Consider the following 19,863-nt stretch of genomic DNA (forward strand, 5'->3'; position numbering starts at 1 on the left):
AGCTTCTGACCTGAATGCTCACTGAAACTGCTCTCCAAAAGCTCCAGGGACTTTCTCACGGCCAAATTCAATGGTCTTTCTTTTTTCCAGTCCTTATCCTTGTTAACTGTTGAGCCCCATTTGACACTGTTGGTTCTAAGCCTTCCCGTTCTCTCACTTCTCTGCCATCTTTCTAATTACTCCTGTCTCCTCTCCTCTCAGTCAGTCCTATTTGCTGTGACTGCTCCCTCCTCAGCTCTCTTCTTCTGGCTGCCTTCTCTCTATTTATATTCTCCTTTGGCGGCATCATTCACTACCATGATTCCTCTCACCCCTACATTATAGTCTTTCACCAGTACATAGATGACTTCCAGTTCTCTTGCCTTTCTCTTTTTTTCTGAACTCCAGGCCCACATTTCTAACTGCCTATCAAATGTCTGCATATCTGGATATCTACCACTTCATCCTTAATACATCTGATGCTAAGTTTATAATTTTTCCCACTAAACCAATGGTTCTTAATCTTTTTTGTATACCATAGACTCCTTCATCTGGTGAAGTTTATGGACTCCTCAGAATAATGTTTTTAAATGCATAAAATAAAACATTTGGGATTAGAAAGTAAACCAATTATACTGAATAGTTATAAAAAATTTTAATTCATTGGACTTGGACTCTAGAAGACCTCAGACACTATCTGTGTGGCCTTGGATAAGTCACTTAACTTCTCTTTGCCTCAGTTTCCTCAACTGTAAAAAAGAGTTTAATAATATCTACCTCCCAGGGTTGTTAGAATCAAATGAGATAATGTTTGAAAGTGCTTAGCATGGAGCCTACTGTGTGCCTGGGGAGCATACTTGGCATTATATTTTGGAGTTAGATATTAGTTGGTTGGTGATTTGGTCAAATTTATTAAGCTCCTGCTATGTGCCAAGTACTCTGAGTGCTAGGAATGCAAAAAAAAAGGCGGGGGAGGGGGGAACAGTCCTTACCCTCAACAGAGCTCACAGTGTTATGTTAGAAACTCTGGTGTTATCTTTCCTCTTCTCTCATAAGATCAGTTCTCAGATTTCCTTGATTCTCTATTAGACTATCCCTCCTATCCATCCTCTCCTCTCTCTTGCCCCCAGGAAGGGCTCTGCCTAGATGTTTGAAGTCACAGAGCTTCCCACCCCTCCTCTTCTCCCCTTCAGTCTGCTGCCCATTCTTCCATCACATCACAAGATCTCATCACTGGCACTCCTCTCCTGAGGCAGCTTCAGCCACTCCTGTTACCTCCCAAAAGAAGTTCAGAGCTCTTTGCCTGCCATTTAAAGCCCTCCACGATTTGGAACCACCTTATGCGACAGGACCGGCTGCTCCTGGTGTGTGTGTTCTCCTTTTTCTGGCCCCCTTTTTTGTTCATAATCTCCCTTTTCCCTGGCATATTCTCTTCTTCCCAGTCACGGGCCCTTTTCTACCCAGGCTTTCAAATCTAGTTCCCATGCTGCCTCACCCCGTGCCTTTCCTAGTAACATCCCTCTGGAATGATGTGTTAGCCCTTATAACTCACAGAGATCTTTGCATTCATACGTATTAGTTAATATGTATCTTACTACTTCTACTAGAGTGCAAGCTCCAGGAGGGTAGGGGTGGTATTTTTACCAGTCAGTTGCCTTTTGTTAAGTGCCTGCTGTGTTCCGGGCACTGTGCTAAGAAGAGAAGTTATTAAGAAGGGCAGAAAACAGACCTTGCTCTCAAGGAACCCATAGTATGATGGGGAGGGGACATGCAAACAGATATGTACAACAAGACGCAGGACAGATTGGAAGTAGTTTCAGAGGAAGACACTAAAAACATCCAAAAATACACAAGGTCAGCAACCAAGCTTTTTATATCATACTAACATAGAGCTTTGCAGTAGTCAAAAGCCTAAATGCTGGTTTAATGAATCTGTGTTGGCGCCTGGCTGGGGCTGCGTCCTGATGGGAGGTGGGGGAGTAGGGAGCCCTGAGCTCTGTGACCCTCGCAAGCCCTTTGTTTCGTAATGTGTAAGATGAGGCAGATGGACCAGAACACCCTCCAGAGTGTTTTCTGTCAACTGCTGGTTCATGGCAGATTGTGACTGGTCTTGGAACGTCTTTACTACCAACAGCTCTTTATCTTCTCCAAACATTAATTTTTATGGTTTTGTTCTGAATTTCATGAACATTTCCATCTACAAAATGGAACTGAAAAGAGGATTATTTGCAAAATGGCAAGTTTCTATTATGAATATCATGTTTAAAAAAAAAACCTAACATAATAAATTCAGTATGTTACTTTCAAAGCTGTCCTGCTTGTCTCTGTTCCCTTCTGAACTTTCTCTGTTCTTTTTTGTGTATTTTACGAGAGGCTTTAGTGACTTCCTTTTCTTTCTCTGGTTCTTTTTGGGCAACACTGTGGCTAGTTCCCCTCTCCTTCCAAATGCTCCCCCCATAAAGAAAGAAAAACCCAAGCCTTGGGGCAAACGTGCAGGCCAGACAAAGGAAGACCACCCATTTGGCAGGCCCAGAACTGTGTCTGTGTCATTGTGCATGCCAAGCCCCATGCCTCAAGAAGCTAGGAGCCAGCTTTGTGTGCTCTGCTCTTGTGGCTGGTCACTCTGTCCCTCAGGCTTCTTCAATCTTTCAAAGTCCTCTTTGCAATGTTGTTGTTATTGTATAAATAATTGGTGGGTCCTTGCTTTGGTTTCATTTCTTCATTTCAACACAAAGAAGTGGTGCTTCTTAAAACCTACCCACTTAAAAGTCCAGCTCCTCTTCCTATTTCTTCTGGTCCCCCACTTCTGACTGACCCTCTAGTTCCCAAGGGACTGATTCTTGAGCTCTGGGCTTTGCTATCTGTCACTTGGATGGGGAAACATTGCTTTAAGCTTCCATGATCCTGGGAAGATGAGAAGCCTTCCCTGGTATCCTTATAGGCCTCCCTCAGGGCCAATAATGAGTTAGCCGAATGCCTTGTGAGCTAGTGAAGGTGTCTGATGAAGCTTACATACACCTTCTCAGAATAATGTTTTGAAATGTATAAAATACAATACATAACATCACTCGGGAAACCAGGCATTGAAATACAGTTATAAACATATTTAAAGAAAAAACAAAACCAAGTTCCCCTCCTCTAGGTTGAGAACTTTTGGCCTAGAGCTAGAAAGGACCTGAAAAGCAATCTGGTTTAACCCTTTCATTTTACAGATAAGGAAACTGAGGCCCAAGTAGAGCTAGTTAAACTGCGGCTCTCAAGAGAGCTGATTAAGTGACTTTCCCGAGGTCACGCAGCAGTATCATACTGGGGAGACCAAGAAAGGCAAAAAATAGAACCTGCTCTCAAGGAGCTCATAGAATAAGGTGGGAGGACATGCAAACAAATATGTACAAACAAGACAGAGGATAAATTCACAAAGAAAGAATTGGTACTGGATGAATGTTTACCCCAAAAGATCTTAGGTAGGCACTTAGTCAATCTTTGTTTCCACAAAGCGGCTCAAGAGTTAGTAGGATAGCAGGACCAAAGTCTAGACCAGAGTTTGGAGTCCAGGCGGGTGGCCATTGAAAGATGGTAGCCATATGGCATGGAAGTCGAAGGGGCTTTATGGAAATACCTTGTTGCTTTAATAATTGTGACCCTTGGCTGAAAAAAAATGTTTTCAAGAAATAGCTAAGTTTTGTAAACTGAATAGTTCTGTGACCATGGGTAAGCTATTTAACCTGATTCCAATGGATCATCTGTGAAACAGTAGTAACTGCTTTGATGGGTTATTGTGAGGTTCAAATGAGATAATGGGTGTAAAGGACTTTAAGCACCGGCTGCTGTCATTATTACTGTAAATGTAAAGCTTCTTGGGAGGTAGTAACTTCTAGATAAATGCTTTTACTTGGAAAAAGAGCAAAAAAAGAAGAGCTCAAAAAGCCTCTAAGTTAGGTTAACCGTCCTAGCCGTGTGGGGTTTTCTTCTCCCTTCTGGGCACCTTTTAGGAGAATTAGGGTTTTTTCATTGAAGTTTTCATGCTGTGTTATGTATGTATCATGGCTGGTTGGTCTCTCACTCTGATACAAAGCTCATCTTCTGTCCCCTTCGCCACCTCCTCCTCAAGCCAAGTATGTGTGCTGAGCACTAAGAGGAGATTCCCTAGGGAGATGTTGGAGGGTGTGGCTGGAGGGATGAATTGGGAGCTGGCCACATGGACCAATATTTCCTGTCCTTTTTCCACTCTTTGATATACTAATTAACTTGTCAGGTGATATATTTAGGAGTAGTGTCTCTTCCTCCCCCTCTTTTCTCCTCCCAAATCCAGACATTAATTGAACAAATTCTTATTATGCACCTACTAGAAATAGTTCAGGCTAGTCATTTATCTGTACTGCTCATTCCCCAAGCATTCACTCTCTCTTACACACACAGACGCTCCCTCTATCTTTCTCTCTCTGTCTTTCTCTCTCTCTCTGTCTCTGTCTCTGTCTCTCTCTCTGTCTGTGTCTCTCTCTGTCTCTCTGTCTCTGTCTCTGTCTGTCTGTCTGTCTGTCTCTCTCTCTCTGTCTGTCTCTCTCTCTCTCTGTCTCTCTCTCTCTCTCTCTGTCTCTCTCTCCCTCCCTCTCCCTCTCCCTCACCCTCTCCTTTCTCTCTCTCCAGCTACTCTTTCTTCACTGTAGTGATTACTGCCTCTCCAGCTCCTTAGTCAGAAGTTGGCCAAGGAAGTGAGGAAGTCCAGGCTGTTGCAGCACATCCAGGATGTCCTTTGCCACATGCCAAAGGGTTATGATGCAAGGGTTTGGGAAACAATGAATTAGCCAGTTCAGAAGAGGTGGGGGAAACAGGGTGGGGGAAGGATTTGGAAGCTTTGTGGAAGAGATGATGATTAACTGTATGTAACATTAAAAAGAAGAGGCTTTAGCTGGAGTTTTCCAAAGGCCAAGATCATATTTAAATTGCTCCTGAAATTATACTTCTTCCAAGAAGACTTCTCGATTAATTCCCTCCTCAAGGAAATTCCATTAAGTCCTTCACCCAGCACAAAGCTCCACAAATCAACACATAACGTAAACAGTTTGTTTACTGTGGTCTAATGAGTATTTAGGTTCTCCTGCCTCTGATGTTTACTATCCATGGAAACCTTGGACAAGTCTTAACTTCTCTGGACCCCAGTTTCTTTAATTGTAAAATGGAGGGGTATAGTGGGTAGAATACTGGGCCTGGAATCAGGAAGATCTGAGTTCAAATCCTGTCTCAGACACTTTCTCCTCTGTGACCTTGGGCAAGTCATTTAACCTCTCCTTGTCTGAGTTTCCTCATTTGTGAAATGGGAATGGTTATAATGACACCTACCTCTCAGGATGGTTGAGAGATACTATTTGCAAAGTGCTTCGCAAAGCTTAAAGTAGTATGTAAATGCAAGATATGTGTATTATTATATGCCAAGTGAGTGCTAGTACTAATAATAGCCTACAGTTTATACAATGCTCTTCTAAAAGCCTGTTAGATACCTTGTTAGGTTGGTGTTTGTTGTTTAGTCTTGTCTGATTCGGGGTTTTCTTGGCAAAGATATTGTAGTTTGCTGTTTCCTTCTCTAGCTTATTTTATAGATGAGGAAACTGAGGCAAACAGGATGAAGTGACTTGCCCAGGGTCACACAGCTAGGAAGTGTCTGAGGCCAGATTTGAAGTCTGGTCTTCCTGACTCCAGCACCAGTGCTCTATCCAGTGTGCCACCTAGCTGCCCGTTGGCTAGGTAGGTAGGTATTAAATTTAACAGTATTCCAGTCGATGAGGAAACCGAAACTCAGAAAGGTAAGGATTTGTAATCTCGCAATGGTTTAGTAGTTGTTGAGTCTCAGCCCCGACACTGGAGCTTGTATCTGACCCCAAGCTGCTAGGCCATGTGGTGATGGAGAGAAAAGGGAGGGGAACGGGGAACTGAGTGGTTGGGGGGAGGGCCTGAAGGAGGAAGGGCAGTTGTTTGTTTTCCTTTATGTAAAGGGTGATGGACAGAGCCAGGCAGTGCTGCTTACCTGGGGTCTGGCTTCCTTCTCTGTCAAAATGGGAGTAATGACCATCATAAAAGCTGCCCTGCCGACCTCATAGGGCTGAAGCTCAGAGGGAGGGTTGGTACAGATTGGAGAGCTTTGAGCAGTGAAATGTGCCTGCTCCATGTGAAAGAGTAAGCTCTTAGAAAGCAGTTAGGGCACTGAATAATGCCCAGCAGTGCATGCAGATAGAACCTTCATCAAGAACGTTCTTGACAATGGGTAGGAGGAGGCTGGTCGAGTGGGAGGACATTTTGCTTTCTTGGCCCTGATCCCAGCGTCTGCCTCTTTCCTTCTGGCTGTGTCCTGGCTTCAGGGGCCACTGCCACTTTTCCCAATAGCTGATTCCTAGGCTGGCTTCAGAGTGGACATTGTCACATAGACCTTTGATTCACTGCTGCCAGCAGAAGCAGGCATCCAGAAGAGCTAATCTGGGCCTCCAAATGGATGCCTTGTGTAATGTGGGTGCTGGTCTTCAGGAAAGGCAAGGGACTAGGGCTCCCTTCTCTCCTGGAGGGGCTCCCCGCCATTTGGGTTGGCGCACAGCAGTCTGCGTTCTACAGGAGTGCTCAATTCCATGTACTTGAATAAGAACTCACCATCATTCCTAAATAGCATTTACAAAATTTGCTGGAAATTGCCACAAAGAGTTAATAAAACTTGGTGTCTGACACTTAAATTAAACCCTAAGGCTAATGTCAAATGATACATTCTGAAGAGCCTGCCCTGAACTCTGAACTTTGGGTATTTGCTTAAGGAAAGGGAAAATCTCATTTTAATGAGAATTACAAGTGGAAGCAGGGTTATTTTTTCATGTGATGGATACGTTTATAGTTTGACTGTTGGGAATCTCCGATTTTTCTGCCAAAGATTGTGGACATTTCTTATTTCTCAATGCAGAGAGTATAGTAAAATATTTGGCATACATTCCCTAGGAAACTTTGTGCTGGAGGAAAATGTACAAAAGCTGTTCCCTTCCTAGGGCCTCTCCTTTTTTTCCCCTCCTTTCCGTTTTCCTCTCTTAAAACATTTGGCCAGAGGAGCCTGCTTCTCTGGGATGGTGTGAACGGTCCAGCTCCAAGCCAATTTGCTGAGCGTCAGCTTTCCAGGTGATAGGAGAGCCCGGCGATCTGTCAGGCGCCTGGGTAACTTGCTTACCTTTGAACCATTTAAGCCTCGGTGGTGCTGAAGCATTGTTTTTAATTAGCAAGCTGTATTTTTAACTGGAGTGGAGCAGACTTTTATCTCCCAGGCAGGATGTGTGTGGTTTGGGTCTGACAGCCATGGAAGCACATGATGCTTGCTAAGCGCTGGGGCCTTGGTTATGATTCATTGGGGAGAAACATGGAAAACAATGTCTGTTTTTGAGTCCTGGGAACTGGGAAAATGAGCTCGAGATGTGAGCAGTGTATAATTTTGCTAAAATTAACCTATGAGCACTTGGGATTGCTTTCTTTTGGGTGTTGTGTCCATCTCTCATTGGCCCCACGATGGCGATGCCCTTTGTTGCAGCTCACGTGGTCGGCTTTTTGTTCGTCCCAGTCAGTCATGGAAAAAGTCATATTGTGGCGTTTGACAATTCCCTAGTGTTTAGCGGACTGGCTCTAGTCTTTGTAGGCTTGCACTTACTGCTGTCCAGTGCACTTCCCCAACTGGACATGGGGAGAATTTGGCCACCAACATCCATGAATCCACTTCCTACTCACTGAAAGTTCCCCTCTGGAAATCACTGTGCTTTAGGTAGATTATTTGGACAAGTTTTGGCTGTCTTCACAGTGCTATAATTTTGTAGATATTTGGGTTTTTTTTTATCTCAGTTTCCTCATTTGTAAAAAATACAGAGGTTGTGTTGATTGGTTGATAAGGTCCTTTTTCTGCTCCAGGATTCCAAGTGACCTAAGTTTCTACCAAGAGGCATTGCTCAGAAGAAAAATAACAACACTATTTTTTCAGGAAAAACATTTTGCTCTTTCTTTCACAAATGAAAGTAGACACATGTAGTGCTGGGGAAGCATGTGTACTCACGTAGTTCCTTCCCACATCAATGGATTTTATGTTTCAGAGTAAATACTGTAGTACAGCAGAAGCTGGTTTATCAGGCGTTCTGTCAGTCAGCGTACCATTCACAGGCACTATTGCACATCTGCTCAACAGTGATCACTGATATTTATAATGAGACCCCTACCGCACCATAGAGCTGGCCTGTCATGCCTTCTGAACCATCAAAGCAAGATTAAATTATATCCATATATTTTCAGTGTTAAATGCATTTTTTAAACTGTTCAGATTCTTTGAAAGCATCCATGTAATGGGCTATGTTAACTCTTATAGCCAGAGTATTGGGTTAGAGGTCCCCACTCCCAACCATAGGTCTGTGCAATTTAGAGTCCAACTGGACGAGGAAAGTGAGACCTAGGCAGGGGAAGTAACTTGCCCAAAGCTACAAAAACAGAGCCAAGATTTAAACCCAGAACCTCTGTGCTTGGGTCCAGTGCTTGAATCCATCGTGACCCTGCTGGGTCAAAGATTAGGCTCTAAGCCTGAAGTGCTGTTGAGCTATCTCTCAGGATTTACAGTGTACGACTCACCAATCTATAGTTAGTGCCAGCCTCCCTGCCCCTCACGCCCCCCGATTTCCTAGTCCAATTCCAGAAAATAAAGGGAAAACAACCTAAATAGCAATGGTATGTCTATGTGTCACTGTGAGAGAATGTGGGATTTAATGGCCAGAAGATTACATAGCGTTACTGAAAACCAGGAAATGAATGGATTCAGCCCATGTGGATCATTCCTACTGGTTTATTTACAAAGAGATCTCAGCACATGGAAATGCTATTTAAAAAATTTTAATAGCATTAAAATTTAGCATCTTGAGTTTTGCAAAAATACTTTACATACACACACATATGCACACATGCACGCATACACACACGGATAATATCTGCACAGCAACCCTGGGAAGATAGCTATTATCATTCCCATTTTACAGATGAAGAAGTAGACTTAGACATAAAGCTAATAAGTGTATGAGGCAAGATTCTTTCAAGTCCCCCATGCCTTCTAGCTGCCTCTACTTCCCCATGGAGGAAGATGTGGCCTTTGGGCATTTTTCTTCTGGGAAAAAAAAAGAATGACCTCTTGTTGTTCAAGGCCCAGCTTAGATCATACTTAGTCCATGAAGCTTCTCCTGACTGTTCTATTCCTGATGGCTCTTCTGTACCCCAGTACCCCCTAGAATCTAGCTCTTATACCCCCTCCTTGTTCACTTATTTATTATGTTGGTCCTGACTGATCACCAATGTAGAACTCAAATAGAATAGGATCTGTTTAACCATAAGGATTCTAGCAGCTCCATATTGACTTAGAAAACCTCCTATTAACATTATCTGTGTTCCATTGTATTTTTATTTTGTTAAATAGTTCCAGGGTACATGAAGACTGTGTTCTACATGTTTGCCAGTTCTGTTTTAGATTATAAGCTGCTTAAGAGAAAAACTTAACATTTCTTCTGTATCCCCACATTCATTTCTTTCTTGTCTGAATTCTAGAGTGCTTATGGTCCACACTATCTAATCCAGCACTTAATCTTATTGTCTTTTTTTTTTTGCTTTGTGTATTAATCTTCCTAATTAGATTATAAAGTGTTTCAGGGAACTGTTTTATTAAAATTCTATCTTCCTAAGGGGCAGCCAGTTGGCTCAGCGAGTAAGAGCACCAGCTCCAGTGTTGGGATGACCTGGGGATCAAATCCGGGTTCGGATACTTAGCACCACACCCAGAAATAACTGGCCATGTAACCTTGAGCAAGTTACTTAACCCCGATTGCTTTAAAAAAAAAATTCTATCTTCCTGTAGAGCTTTCACACAGCTCTGAGGCTAGACAGTGACAATAAATGTTTGTTGATTGACTTATTTGAAAAACAAGCAAACAAACAGTTCAGTCTCCTACTTCATTGCCCAAAGAGAAGGGAATATAGCATGCCAGGTGAGGGGCTAATCACTTTTTACAAATAGTATATCCCTTGGCCCTCACAAACCCTGTGAGAGAGGTGCTTTTATATCCTCATTTTACAGATGAGGAAACTGAGGCAAGCATCATTTACATGACTTGCCCAGTGTCACACAGCTGGTAAGTATATGAGGCTGGATTTGAACTCTGGTCTTCCTGACTCTATACCCAGTGTTCTGTCCTGTGTCACCTAGCTACAGAATGAAGCATTCTTTTTTTTTTTTTTTAACCAGCCAGTAGGGGTGGCTAGGTGGCACAGTGAATAGAGCACCAGCCCTGGAGTCAGGAGGATCTGAGTTCAAATTCAGCCCCAGACACTTAACACAAAAACTAACCAGGTCACCTTGGGCAAGTCACTTACTAATCCCAATTGCCCTCCAAAAAACAAAAACCAGCCAGTGTAGGAATTTGTTTTGTTAGATTATGCATATTTGTTAAAACGGTTTGTTTTCCATTTATTCTTTCCCAATGGTGAGTAGATGAGAAATATAATCTTTTTCATTGAGAAAGAGTTTTTAAAATAGAAATGTAAATAAGATTTTGTACAATGATTTCCATAAAAATTATTAAGCCTACAAAAAAGTCCAGATTTTTAATCAGATAGATTAACTGCATTGCTTCTTCAGAGTCTGTCAACAAAAGATTGTAAAGGTGGTAACCTCTGGTGCCATTGTGCAGATGTGGGAATGATTCCTTTCATTGTGGAAACCTTTTGTTAAATGCCAAGTATCGACCTTCACGTATCCATGTTTCCTTCCTAGAAGCAAGAATGGGGATTGCCGAAAAGAACACCGGGAAAGAAGCCGCAGCCCCATTGAACGTGCTGTGGCTCCCACCATGAGTCTGCATGGCAATCACATGTATGCCTCCATCCCCAGCATGACCATGGAGCAACCTCTTGCACTGACCAAAAACAGCATGGATGCCAACAGAACAGTTGGCATCTCCCCAACATTGACCTCTGTGGAACGGCAGCAGGTATGTCACTTAGGATGGTATTCTGAGAAGGGGTCCCTAGGCTTCTTCTAACACCCGAGGATACACACAGTTAGGAACTCCTAGAGCAGTGATATTTATGGTGCCTTTCAACCCATAATATTCTATGGTCTGTGGGATTGGGGCTTTGCTGTCTGTACCAAGAGCTGGAGTTGGGATCTGATCAGGCAAGGTGGCTGGTAGCAATAAGCACCAGGTGTGGGCTTGATTAGACTTAAAATTAAGATCATCAACTCAGAACATCCTGTTTTGGCAGCGGGAGAAATGGGGTGGGCTTAGCTGCGGGGCCACTTTGTGACCTTGAGCAGTTTTTCTTAACTTCTTTGAGGTCTCAGTTTCCTCATTTGTACAATGATGGGATTGTAGCAAGTAATCTCTTTTGGTTCTAAAAGTGTGGTTCGTCTTGCATCTCTTGAGATGGAGGCAGGAGAGGAGGAGGGAAGCTTTTGGGAAACCATCCTTCAGAGGATGTTGTGAATGGTAGGGAGGCCCATTAACCATTCTATGGTTTTTGTGGCCAAAGAAGAGCCTGATGCTCTGTGGGCACTGTGGCAGAGAGAGAGAGAGATAAGATATAATCCAGTGTATGTGTGTCAGCAGGGGTGTCCTCCCCGTCTGGTTCTCCAATCAACAAGCATTTATTTAAAACCTTCCAAGACTGGGTCCCAGACAAGGCACTGGGTAAAGCCATTTGCCCCTGCTTGAGGTAGGAGACCTTAGCCACAGGTGCAGGACTGATGTGTGCTCAGCATTGTGCTGGAATGTTTCTTTTTCTTTTTTTTTGTTTACTTTTTAAAAAATTAACTATTCCAACCAGCCATCCTGTAATTGCTCCTCACGTGGACAAGTTTTGGCCGTCTTAACAGTGCTATAACCAGCTGACCTAATGTCACGGGTGTTACAAAGAGTCACCTTTTCCTTCCCGCTCAACTGTTGATTCATTGACAACTGAGAGGGAAAAGTTCCACTGTTCATTTTGTCCCCAGTGTCATGTGATAGTGGCCTTGCCAGCCCTGACCCAGTTATACCGCTCCCCTCTAGGCATTCTAACCTGCTTCTCCCTGACCTTTAGCCCCTTCATGTTCATTTCTTTCTAGAGTCAGGAAGACCTGAGTTCAAATCCAGCCTCATGGGATTTGTTTGGATTTTATTTGTTTGACTTAAGGATTTCCTGTGGCTGTTTGGTTAAAGTGGAAATTTAGCAAGAAGCGATATAGGCATGGGGAAGCTGCCAGAGAGGAGTAGTTTTGTGGCCAGGATTTCAGCCACCATCAGTGGGTCAGGGAGGACGGGAAGGCATGGCTCAAGCCCAAAGTGGCTGACAACAAACACCTCCCTCTGCAGCATGGGAAAGGTGCTCCAAAGTAAGGGTGAGATGCCTAGGTACCTCACATTCTGGAGTGGTAGTCACATGGGAGCCAATGCCGAACTAGCCAGATGTGCCGAGAATACCAGGAGGGGAGCCTCTGAAGGCACCATGAATGAAGGCTAGGTGTTGGAAACATGTGGGAGAAGTAACAACAGGAGATACCATCGCTTGCTGTTCTTAAAGAAGAATGGCACCCGGATTAGAAATCCGTGCAAAGAAGCTGTCTGACGTGGGGACCGTGTGACCTTAGGCCATTGACTTGACCTGTCTGTAAAGGGAGGTTGGACTAGATAATCATAGAATGAAAGGTCCTTAGAGATTTATTTTCAGCTCTGATCTCACTTCCCCTCCTCATCTCAGTTCTGACATTTTAGGGTTCCAGGTGAGGCATGTTTTCAGTGGCAGTGGGAGTATGAAGTGTGTGCGCGCGTGTTTGCACGTCTGTGCTAGGGTTCTCTACCTCTTTTGTTCCCCTGCCAAACCAAGAGAACGTCATAGGGTGGGAAGGTCACTGGAGAGCATTTCTAGGCTGTGGCCCACAGAGAGAAGTCTGGAGAATTCCATTGGAAAGGGAGTCAGGTTATTCTCAGCCCTCTGGGCTTTGCTTTTAGAGGACAGGATTTCATAAGCAGGAAGGCAGACAGTTTTTTAAAAGAACATGAACAATTCCGATGGTAAATTACATTATAACCCAGCACAGCATTGACCAGGGGCCAACCGCTGGCAGCAGTGTGGTCTCTTACCCTGTCTGGCCAAGGCCCCATTTTGAATCCCACAAAATATTGATCTCTTCTGAGCCCACAAGAGGAGATGATAACAGCCCCCAAATGGACACAGACTGCAACGGAGAGAAGAGTTATGTTCAACCCCATCAACATTTCAGGTTCTTTCCCCATAAGGTGATTTGTACTGATCCATCTGTTCTCCTTTCTTTGACTTCTATTTGATATATCCTTAGGTAAGCAACTGGATCTTATTTTTTTCTCCGTTAAAATGAAGTAGTTGGGGTGGCCAGGTGGCGTAGTGAATAGAGCACTGGCCCTGGGGTCAGAAGGAGCTGAGTTCAAACCCGGTCTCAGACATAACACACACACACACACACACACACACACACACACACACAAACTAGCCTGTGACCTTGGGCAAGTCACTTAACCCCAATTGTCCTGCAAAAAATAAAAATTAAAAAAAAAATAAATACAAATAAAATGAAGTAGTTGGAGTAGATGATCTCCAAGGCCTTTCTGTCTCCAAAGCTATGACCTCCATGAACGTGCCTAACGCACTGTAATTGTGGAAACACTTACTGTGCACGTAAGTCACACCTGCTGTATGAATGCCCAGTAGCTCAGAATGACTGATATCATCTGAGTTGGGTGGCCTTGATGTAAGAGTGTGGATACCTGCACATACAGGCAGGCGTGTGCACATCCACACGTACATTCACCTTTGACAAGTACTACGTATTTCAGCAGAGCTGGCTAAGGGGGAATCTCTGTGGATCCCAACCCCATTCCATGCTGATTCCAGTTTTTATGGGGGAGATACCAATAAAACCCAGAGCCCGTGTAGCAGAGATCCCTGTTTCAGTAGCTCTTAGATTGGAGGTCTTTCTCCATGCCCCTACCCTGGCACAGAACCCTCCCACAAAAGGCGCCCAGAGAACGTTGTGGACACTTCTGGGGGTACAATTGTGACAAAAAGGAGAAATTTTGACTTGCCTGGGCTCCATTGATGGGGAGGACTTCCTGACAGAGGATACATGGCCCAGAAGGATTAATCTTTTGTAGGATCCCCAATGGGGCAAAGAGAAGAAGCCAGAGCTGTTAAGAACTGCCCCCCTGGCCAGGTCCTGAATGTTCTTCGTACAGTCACAACCTCCTTCCTGAAGCACTCAGGTTCTTCTCTAAAGCTGCCCACCCCGACTTGTTCAGCCTGAGGTTCCAGACTCTGGGGTTTCTGCTAGGGATATAAAATTATTTTTTTTTCCTTCTTAAGTCTCTATTTTCATTCTTGGAGAAAAGAATGCTGTTCTTTGGTTTTGTAAAGTGGTGGATGGGTCACAGAAAAGGGAATGCTAATAGATAGTTCAACTTGAGAAACACTGATTAATAGATTACTATGTACCGTGCATTGGACTGGAAATAAAATCATTTAAATAAAAGATTTAAAACTAGTCCCTGCGCTTTAGAAGCTATGATGATGATAATGATACTAGCTAGCATTTATATAGAGTTTTGCAAAAATGCTCTACAAATATCATCTTAGTTTCTCCTCCCAACACCCCTGAGAGGTAGGTACAATTATAATCTCCATTTTACAGATGAGGAAACTGAGGCTTAGGTCAAGTGACTTGCTCAGAATCACACAGCTAGTAAGTGTCTGAGGCAGGATTTGAACTCAGGTCTTCCTTGACATCATATCCAGCCCTCTGTCCACTGTGCTGCCTTCTTGCCTTTGGCCAGACCTGAGAGCCAGAGCCAAACCAACCATCTTCTTTCCTAATTCCTTGTGAAGTACATCATGCATCAGCTTGGATGGGAATAGGGTTCATTTCGGGTAGCTCTTTTTGAGAGGAGGAGGGGAGAATGAACAACTAGCTGCCAGTCCTTTTGCAAGTGAACTAAACTTACGTCCTTTCTTGCCCTGCGTCCTTAGAACCGCCCCTCAGTGATCACCTGTGCCTCTGCCAGCAATCGTAACTGCAACCTTTCTCACTGCCCCATCGCCCACAGCGGGTGCGTCTCATCTACGCCAGCAAACTACAGGCGGCCTCCAAGTAGTAAGTGAACTCTGTCTTCCTCCCCCTTCACTTTGAAAGAAAAACAGATCGTGGGGAAACCCTGTTGGTTCAAAAACTGCTGTTAACTTTGTTTATAAATTAGAACTCTTCAAAAAAAGTTTTAAAAAATTTAAAAAATTAATCACCACTCCCTTTGCTGCTCAGACCAGGAATAATTTGAATAGATGACAAGAAACCTCCTTTGTCTTTCATCACCACTGAGTATTTATTTCATGTTTTTCATATTTCTATTCCAAAGAAACATTGATACTTTGTTTTGACACAACAGACGCTTCCCAACAAACCTTCCCACTCAGTGCATCCTCTGAGCCCTGCTGTGGAACGCTGCCTGATCCGGGGGTTGGGACTGAGATTTGTCACTCGTCACGTCTGTCGTTTACCAATTTTTAATAGAAGGGCTGTATCTGTGCCTCTTCATAAGGAGTGGCTTCAGCATTGTGTGTTCTACTTGCCGTGGATGTTTTTGCCAACAAGTTTTCATCAAGTACATCCAGGGTGCATAGCTTTAGTGAACTTTCAAGTTAATTGGAAAGCTAGGGTGTAGGCACATGGGACAATTAATAAGTGTTGGGAGAGAGTCAACAATGAGGTGTTTAGCTGTGTGGTATAGGACATAAGTACTGTGGTGATTCAGAGGAAGAGGTGAGGGGGGAAGATGAGGAGGGAGATAAGAAGTATGAGGCCCTCAGAAATTTTATTGTCTAATCCAGGAGGCAATAGGAGTACATAAAAAAAGGGGTGGCTAGGTGATGCAGTGAGTAGAGCACCGGCCCTGGAGTCAGGAGGTTCTGAGTTCAAATCCTGCCTCCGACACTTAACACAAAAACTAGCTGTGTGACCTTGGGCAAGTTACTTAATCCCAATTGCCCTCCAAAAAAAAAGAAATACATAAAAAGTAGGTTACTTAAATGTCAGATGAAGGTTAAAGATTAAGAAATTTAAGGGGTCAGGACTCCCTATGGGTTGGGGTAATCAAGGGTGGAAAACTCTAGTCTTTTTCTTGTGTTTTGGGCTCCTTCCCCTGTAGAGGAGACTTTGGGGTTAATTTGTCTGAAGGTCAGCTTGGTACAAGAGTCTGACCTTCCAGTAGGCAGGTGAAGGTGTGGGTTGAAGGACGTGGGGTGTGGCCTGTGGTGTGTGGAGCCCTCAGCTGGGCTCTCTGGAATTATCGTGGCTGTGTTCTGAACACCTTCTGCCTGGCCTTCCTTCTAGCTACCACTACCTGTGACCCCGTGGTAGAAGAACACTTCCGTCGGAGCCTCGGCAAGAACTACAAGGAACCGGAGCCCGTGGCAAACTCTGTGTCCATCACGGGGTCAGTGGACGACCACTTTGCCAAAGCACTGGGCGACACGTGGTTGCAGATCAAGGCTGCCAAGGATGGAGCCTCCAGCAGTCCTGAGTCAGCTTCCAGGAGGGGGCAGCCATCCAGCCCCTCTTCCCATATGGTCAATCACAATCACTCCCCCTCCGTTGTCTCATGAAGAGAGGACCACCAGCACCTCCTCTGTTGGAGAACAAGTGAATCTGCATGGTTTTGCCTGAGCTTTGAACCGTCGATGCTTAAATGGAAAATAGTGTGGGGGTGGGGTAGGTGATGGGGTGGGGGGTGGGAAAAGGTTAGTTTGCAACGTCTCTTTTTTTTTGTACTCGCTTGGTATTTGTACAAGGGTGCCCTCAAACACGATAGCAGGGACTATGTGTGAAACATCTGTGTAATGTAGCACCCTTACTTCCTGCCTCAGTTACCAAAGAAACCTCTGATGCAGGTCTGCTGACCCTCTTAACAGAACCGAAATCTGCAGTGCGCACGCGCGGCTCGCTAGCTGGCTCGCTCACCGAAAGCCATTACGACAGGTGGTTGACCCAAAACGCTTTGTGCTTTCAATTAGCTCCTTGAGACGAGACTTGTGGTTTGCTCCCACTGCTTTTACCTTTTCGTTCAGTCCTTTTGTATGTATATACTTGAAAAGAATTGTCACGTATGATTTGCACTATTGGAGGAGGATTAGTTGTTGCCTTGCAACTTCTTTAGGCAAGATGCTAGTATTTCGAGGGCAAACTGCTGAAAAAAAAGGGTTTAAGAATGACATTTCTGTCCATTTATGTGTGTAATTTTTTTTTTTGTAACAAAACCGCTTGGAAGGGGAAGTCTCATACAGGTTATAGGTCTTTCTCTCTTTAGATTTCAGGTGCTTGGTGCTTGCAACTGGACTGCATTACTCGACCGAACACGGGCATTTTATTTTTTTTCTAAACACTGCAGTTTGTTAGAATAGAGCTGAGGTTGGTGGGTTCAATAGTGCTTTAAAAGATGCATGTTTTATGAGAAAAAAAATAGCTGGTATCTATTAATGTATAGACAGTTTTAAAACCATAATACTTAACTAGCTTCTGTTCAGAATTAGTTTATTTTTGTCAGTTACAGTCCCAGGTATACTCACTGCTGGTACAGTTGTACGCTAAGATTTTTGTATTTGGTATTTGCTTTACTCACAGCTGGCACCAGGCCTCCTGGGCAGAGACGCTCAGTAGGTGATTGTTCGTGTTATGGGGTGGCCTAGGGTCGCCCAGGCCTGACGCCATCATTCACTCTGTGCTTTCAACAGATTTGCCTCCTGAGGCTTCAGGATCTGTCCTCAAACTCCCCTAGATGCAGAAACTGCTCCTTCAACTCTATTGGCTGAACAACAGATTACGGACAATCTGTGAAGTGATGTTTCTAATGCTTACTCGTAAGCCTGGGCCAAGGCAGTGGACATTCCTCCATTAGAAGACTTTATACAGTTATTACTGCATTTATTATCATTTGCTATATTAATAGCTACTAACTAGAAATTAGGTAAAGAGGAAAGCATGATAAACAGCCCAGCTGTGGAGTACAGCGGCTTCTCTCTGTTTTATTATTATTCAATATGACCCCCCTTCTCCCTCCTCCCTTCCCCGTACTACATTCCAGCCTCCCCCCAGTGCAGTTACATCAAGAGTTCTGGATACTGGGTCACCTGGCCAGAGCCAGGGCCCTCTAGGAAATTGCTGCTGAGTTCAATGGTCACAGCACGATCCGGGGGGACCGTTGTTGCTTGTTTTCAGTTTGAGAAGCTTAAAATTGAGCTGTTTAATTTGGAAAAGGTGCAGGGCAGGGCGGCTGCTGAGGTGGGGTCTTTTTTGTTGTTATTGCTGGGTTTTGTTTTTTAAAGAGAAAGTCTCTCTCTGCACCCTCCCCCCCATACATTTCACTACCATCTTACTGGTAGTTGATGCTTCCTTGCTTTGGCATTCAGGCCCCTACTCTCTGTAGGAAAACCGTTTGAGAATACTTTTTTTTTTATATAGGGAACTTTAAGACCATCATTACGCTGTGCGTAAAGAATGTACAGAGAAATTTGTAGGTATTTTTTGAGGAACAATTAATTTGTTAATGATATGTAGCTATTTAATTTTTCCCTTTCCTATTGTAATCATTCATTTTTTTTTGTTTGGAGAAAAAAGTTGATCTTTTTTTGTTTTAGAGTTGTCTGTGATACAGTAAAAGTGCAGGAACACAGTTATTCTATGAGAACACTGCATTTGTATTACTAGCCACTAGTATATCGATTGCTACAGGCTACTGAGTGTCGTAACAGGAAAATACTAACACTGTAGATGGACTCTGGACAGTGTGACTCCTAATAACATTTCTTGAACAACGTGGTGAAGACCGTCCTCATTCTATCTATTGGGAAAGCCCACAGTGTCCATGACAGCTGGGTCCCTGGGGGCGCTGACTTATCTGGGATAGGTCAAGAGAGAGGTGGGTGGGATGGGACAGATTGAATGGGACTGGCCATGCCCCAACCCAGATGCTCTGACCTGAGGGAGCTTGGCCAGAGGGAACCAAACATTTCACGGGGAAGGAATGAGCTCCCTGATCTAGAAAAAGCACAGTGAAGTTTCTTCACCAAGCTGAGCTATCTGCAGTTCATTCTGAACCATTCTCTCCATGTTTGTAAATCTGTAATATACCATTCTCTGTGGCCTGTTTCACCTGGACGAAGAAGAAAAAAAAAAGGTTTGGCAGGCCATCTTTTTTTGTACTTAAAAGTAGCCTTAAAGAACAATAAAGTGCTCTTAAAACCACACCCTTGTTTCTGACCCTTCTTGCGTGAAGTGGCTGCTAGGGATGGGGGGGAGATGATGGGGCCGCCATGGGCAAGGGTACATCTCTCGCTGTTGGGAGACGGCTGCCCGAGAAGCTGGATGTCTCAGCCCTGGTCCTTGCTCTGATGTCTGCCATAGCTTCCATACAGATGACCTGGCCCACAGCAAGGCTCTGGCTCCTAGAGAGGGCACTCCACCCTTCAGCCTTGGAACCCCCCTTGCATTTACGCCCCAGGTAGCTGTCCAAGGCAACAGCACCGGGAGAGGTACTGCTTGATCAAATCACACAAACTCTGGCCTTTGCAAACCTTAAAGTGCTATAGAAATGCAAGCAGTTCCTAGCGGTGCAGTGGATAGAACACTGGGCCTAGAGTTAGGAAGAACTGAGTTCATAGCGGCCCCAGAGACTTCCCAGCTGTGACCCTGGGCAAGTCACCTAACCACTGTTTGCCTCAGTTTCCTCATCTGTAAAATGAACTAGAGAAGGAAGTGGCAGACCCCTCCAGTATCTTTGTCAGGAAAACCCCAGA

The 19,863-nt window shown here is 44.2% G+C and overlaps 1 protein-coding gene across 5 annotated transcripts in view; it reads left to right on the forward strand.

The window, feature by feature from the left end:
• The window catches only part of VGLL4 (vestigial like family member 4), a 193,010-nt gene extending 173,698 nt beyond the window's left edge, over positions 1-19,312 (forward strand). For all 5 annotated transcript variants that reach the window (XM_069083927.1, XM_069083928.1, XM_069083926.1 and 2 more), the window contains 3 exons: positions 10,787-11,003; positions 15,049-15,172; positions 16,406-19,312. In XM_069083927.1, coding sequence (XP_068940028.1) covers positions 10,787-11,003; positions 15,049-15,172; positions 16,406-16,677 — 613 coding nt within the window. In that variant the 3' untranslated portion in view covers positions 16,678-19,312. The remainder of the gene's footprint in view (positions 1-10,786; positions 11,004-15,048; positions 15,173-16,405) is intronic.
• The last annotated feature ends 551 nt before the right edge of the window (positions 19,313-19,863 follow it).

This window comes from Petaurus breviceps, unplaced genomic scaffold, assembly GCF_028583685.1.
Source record: "Petaurus breviceps papuanus isolate PSGF00001 unplaced genomic scaffold, PetGlider_PUasm1.0 174, whole genome shotgun sequence".
Taxonomy (NCBI): Eukaryota; Metazoa; Chordata; class Mammalia; order Diprotodontia; family Petauridae; genus Petaurus; species Petaurus breviceps.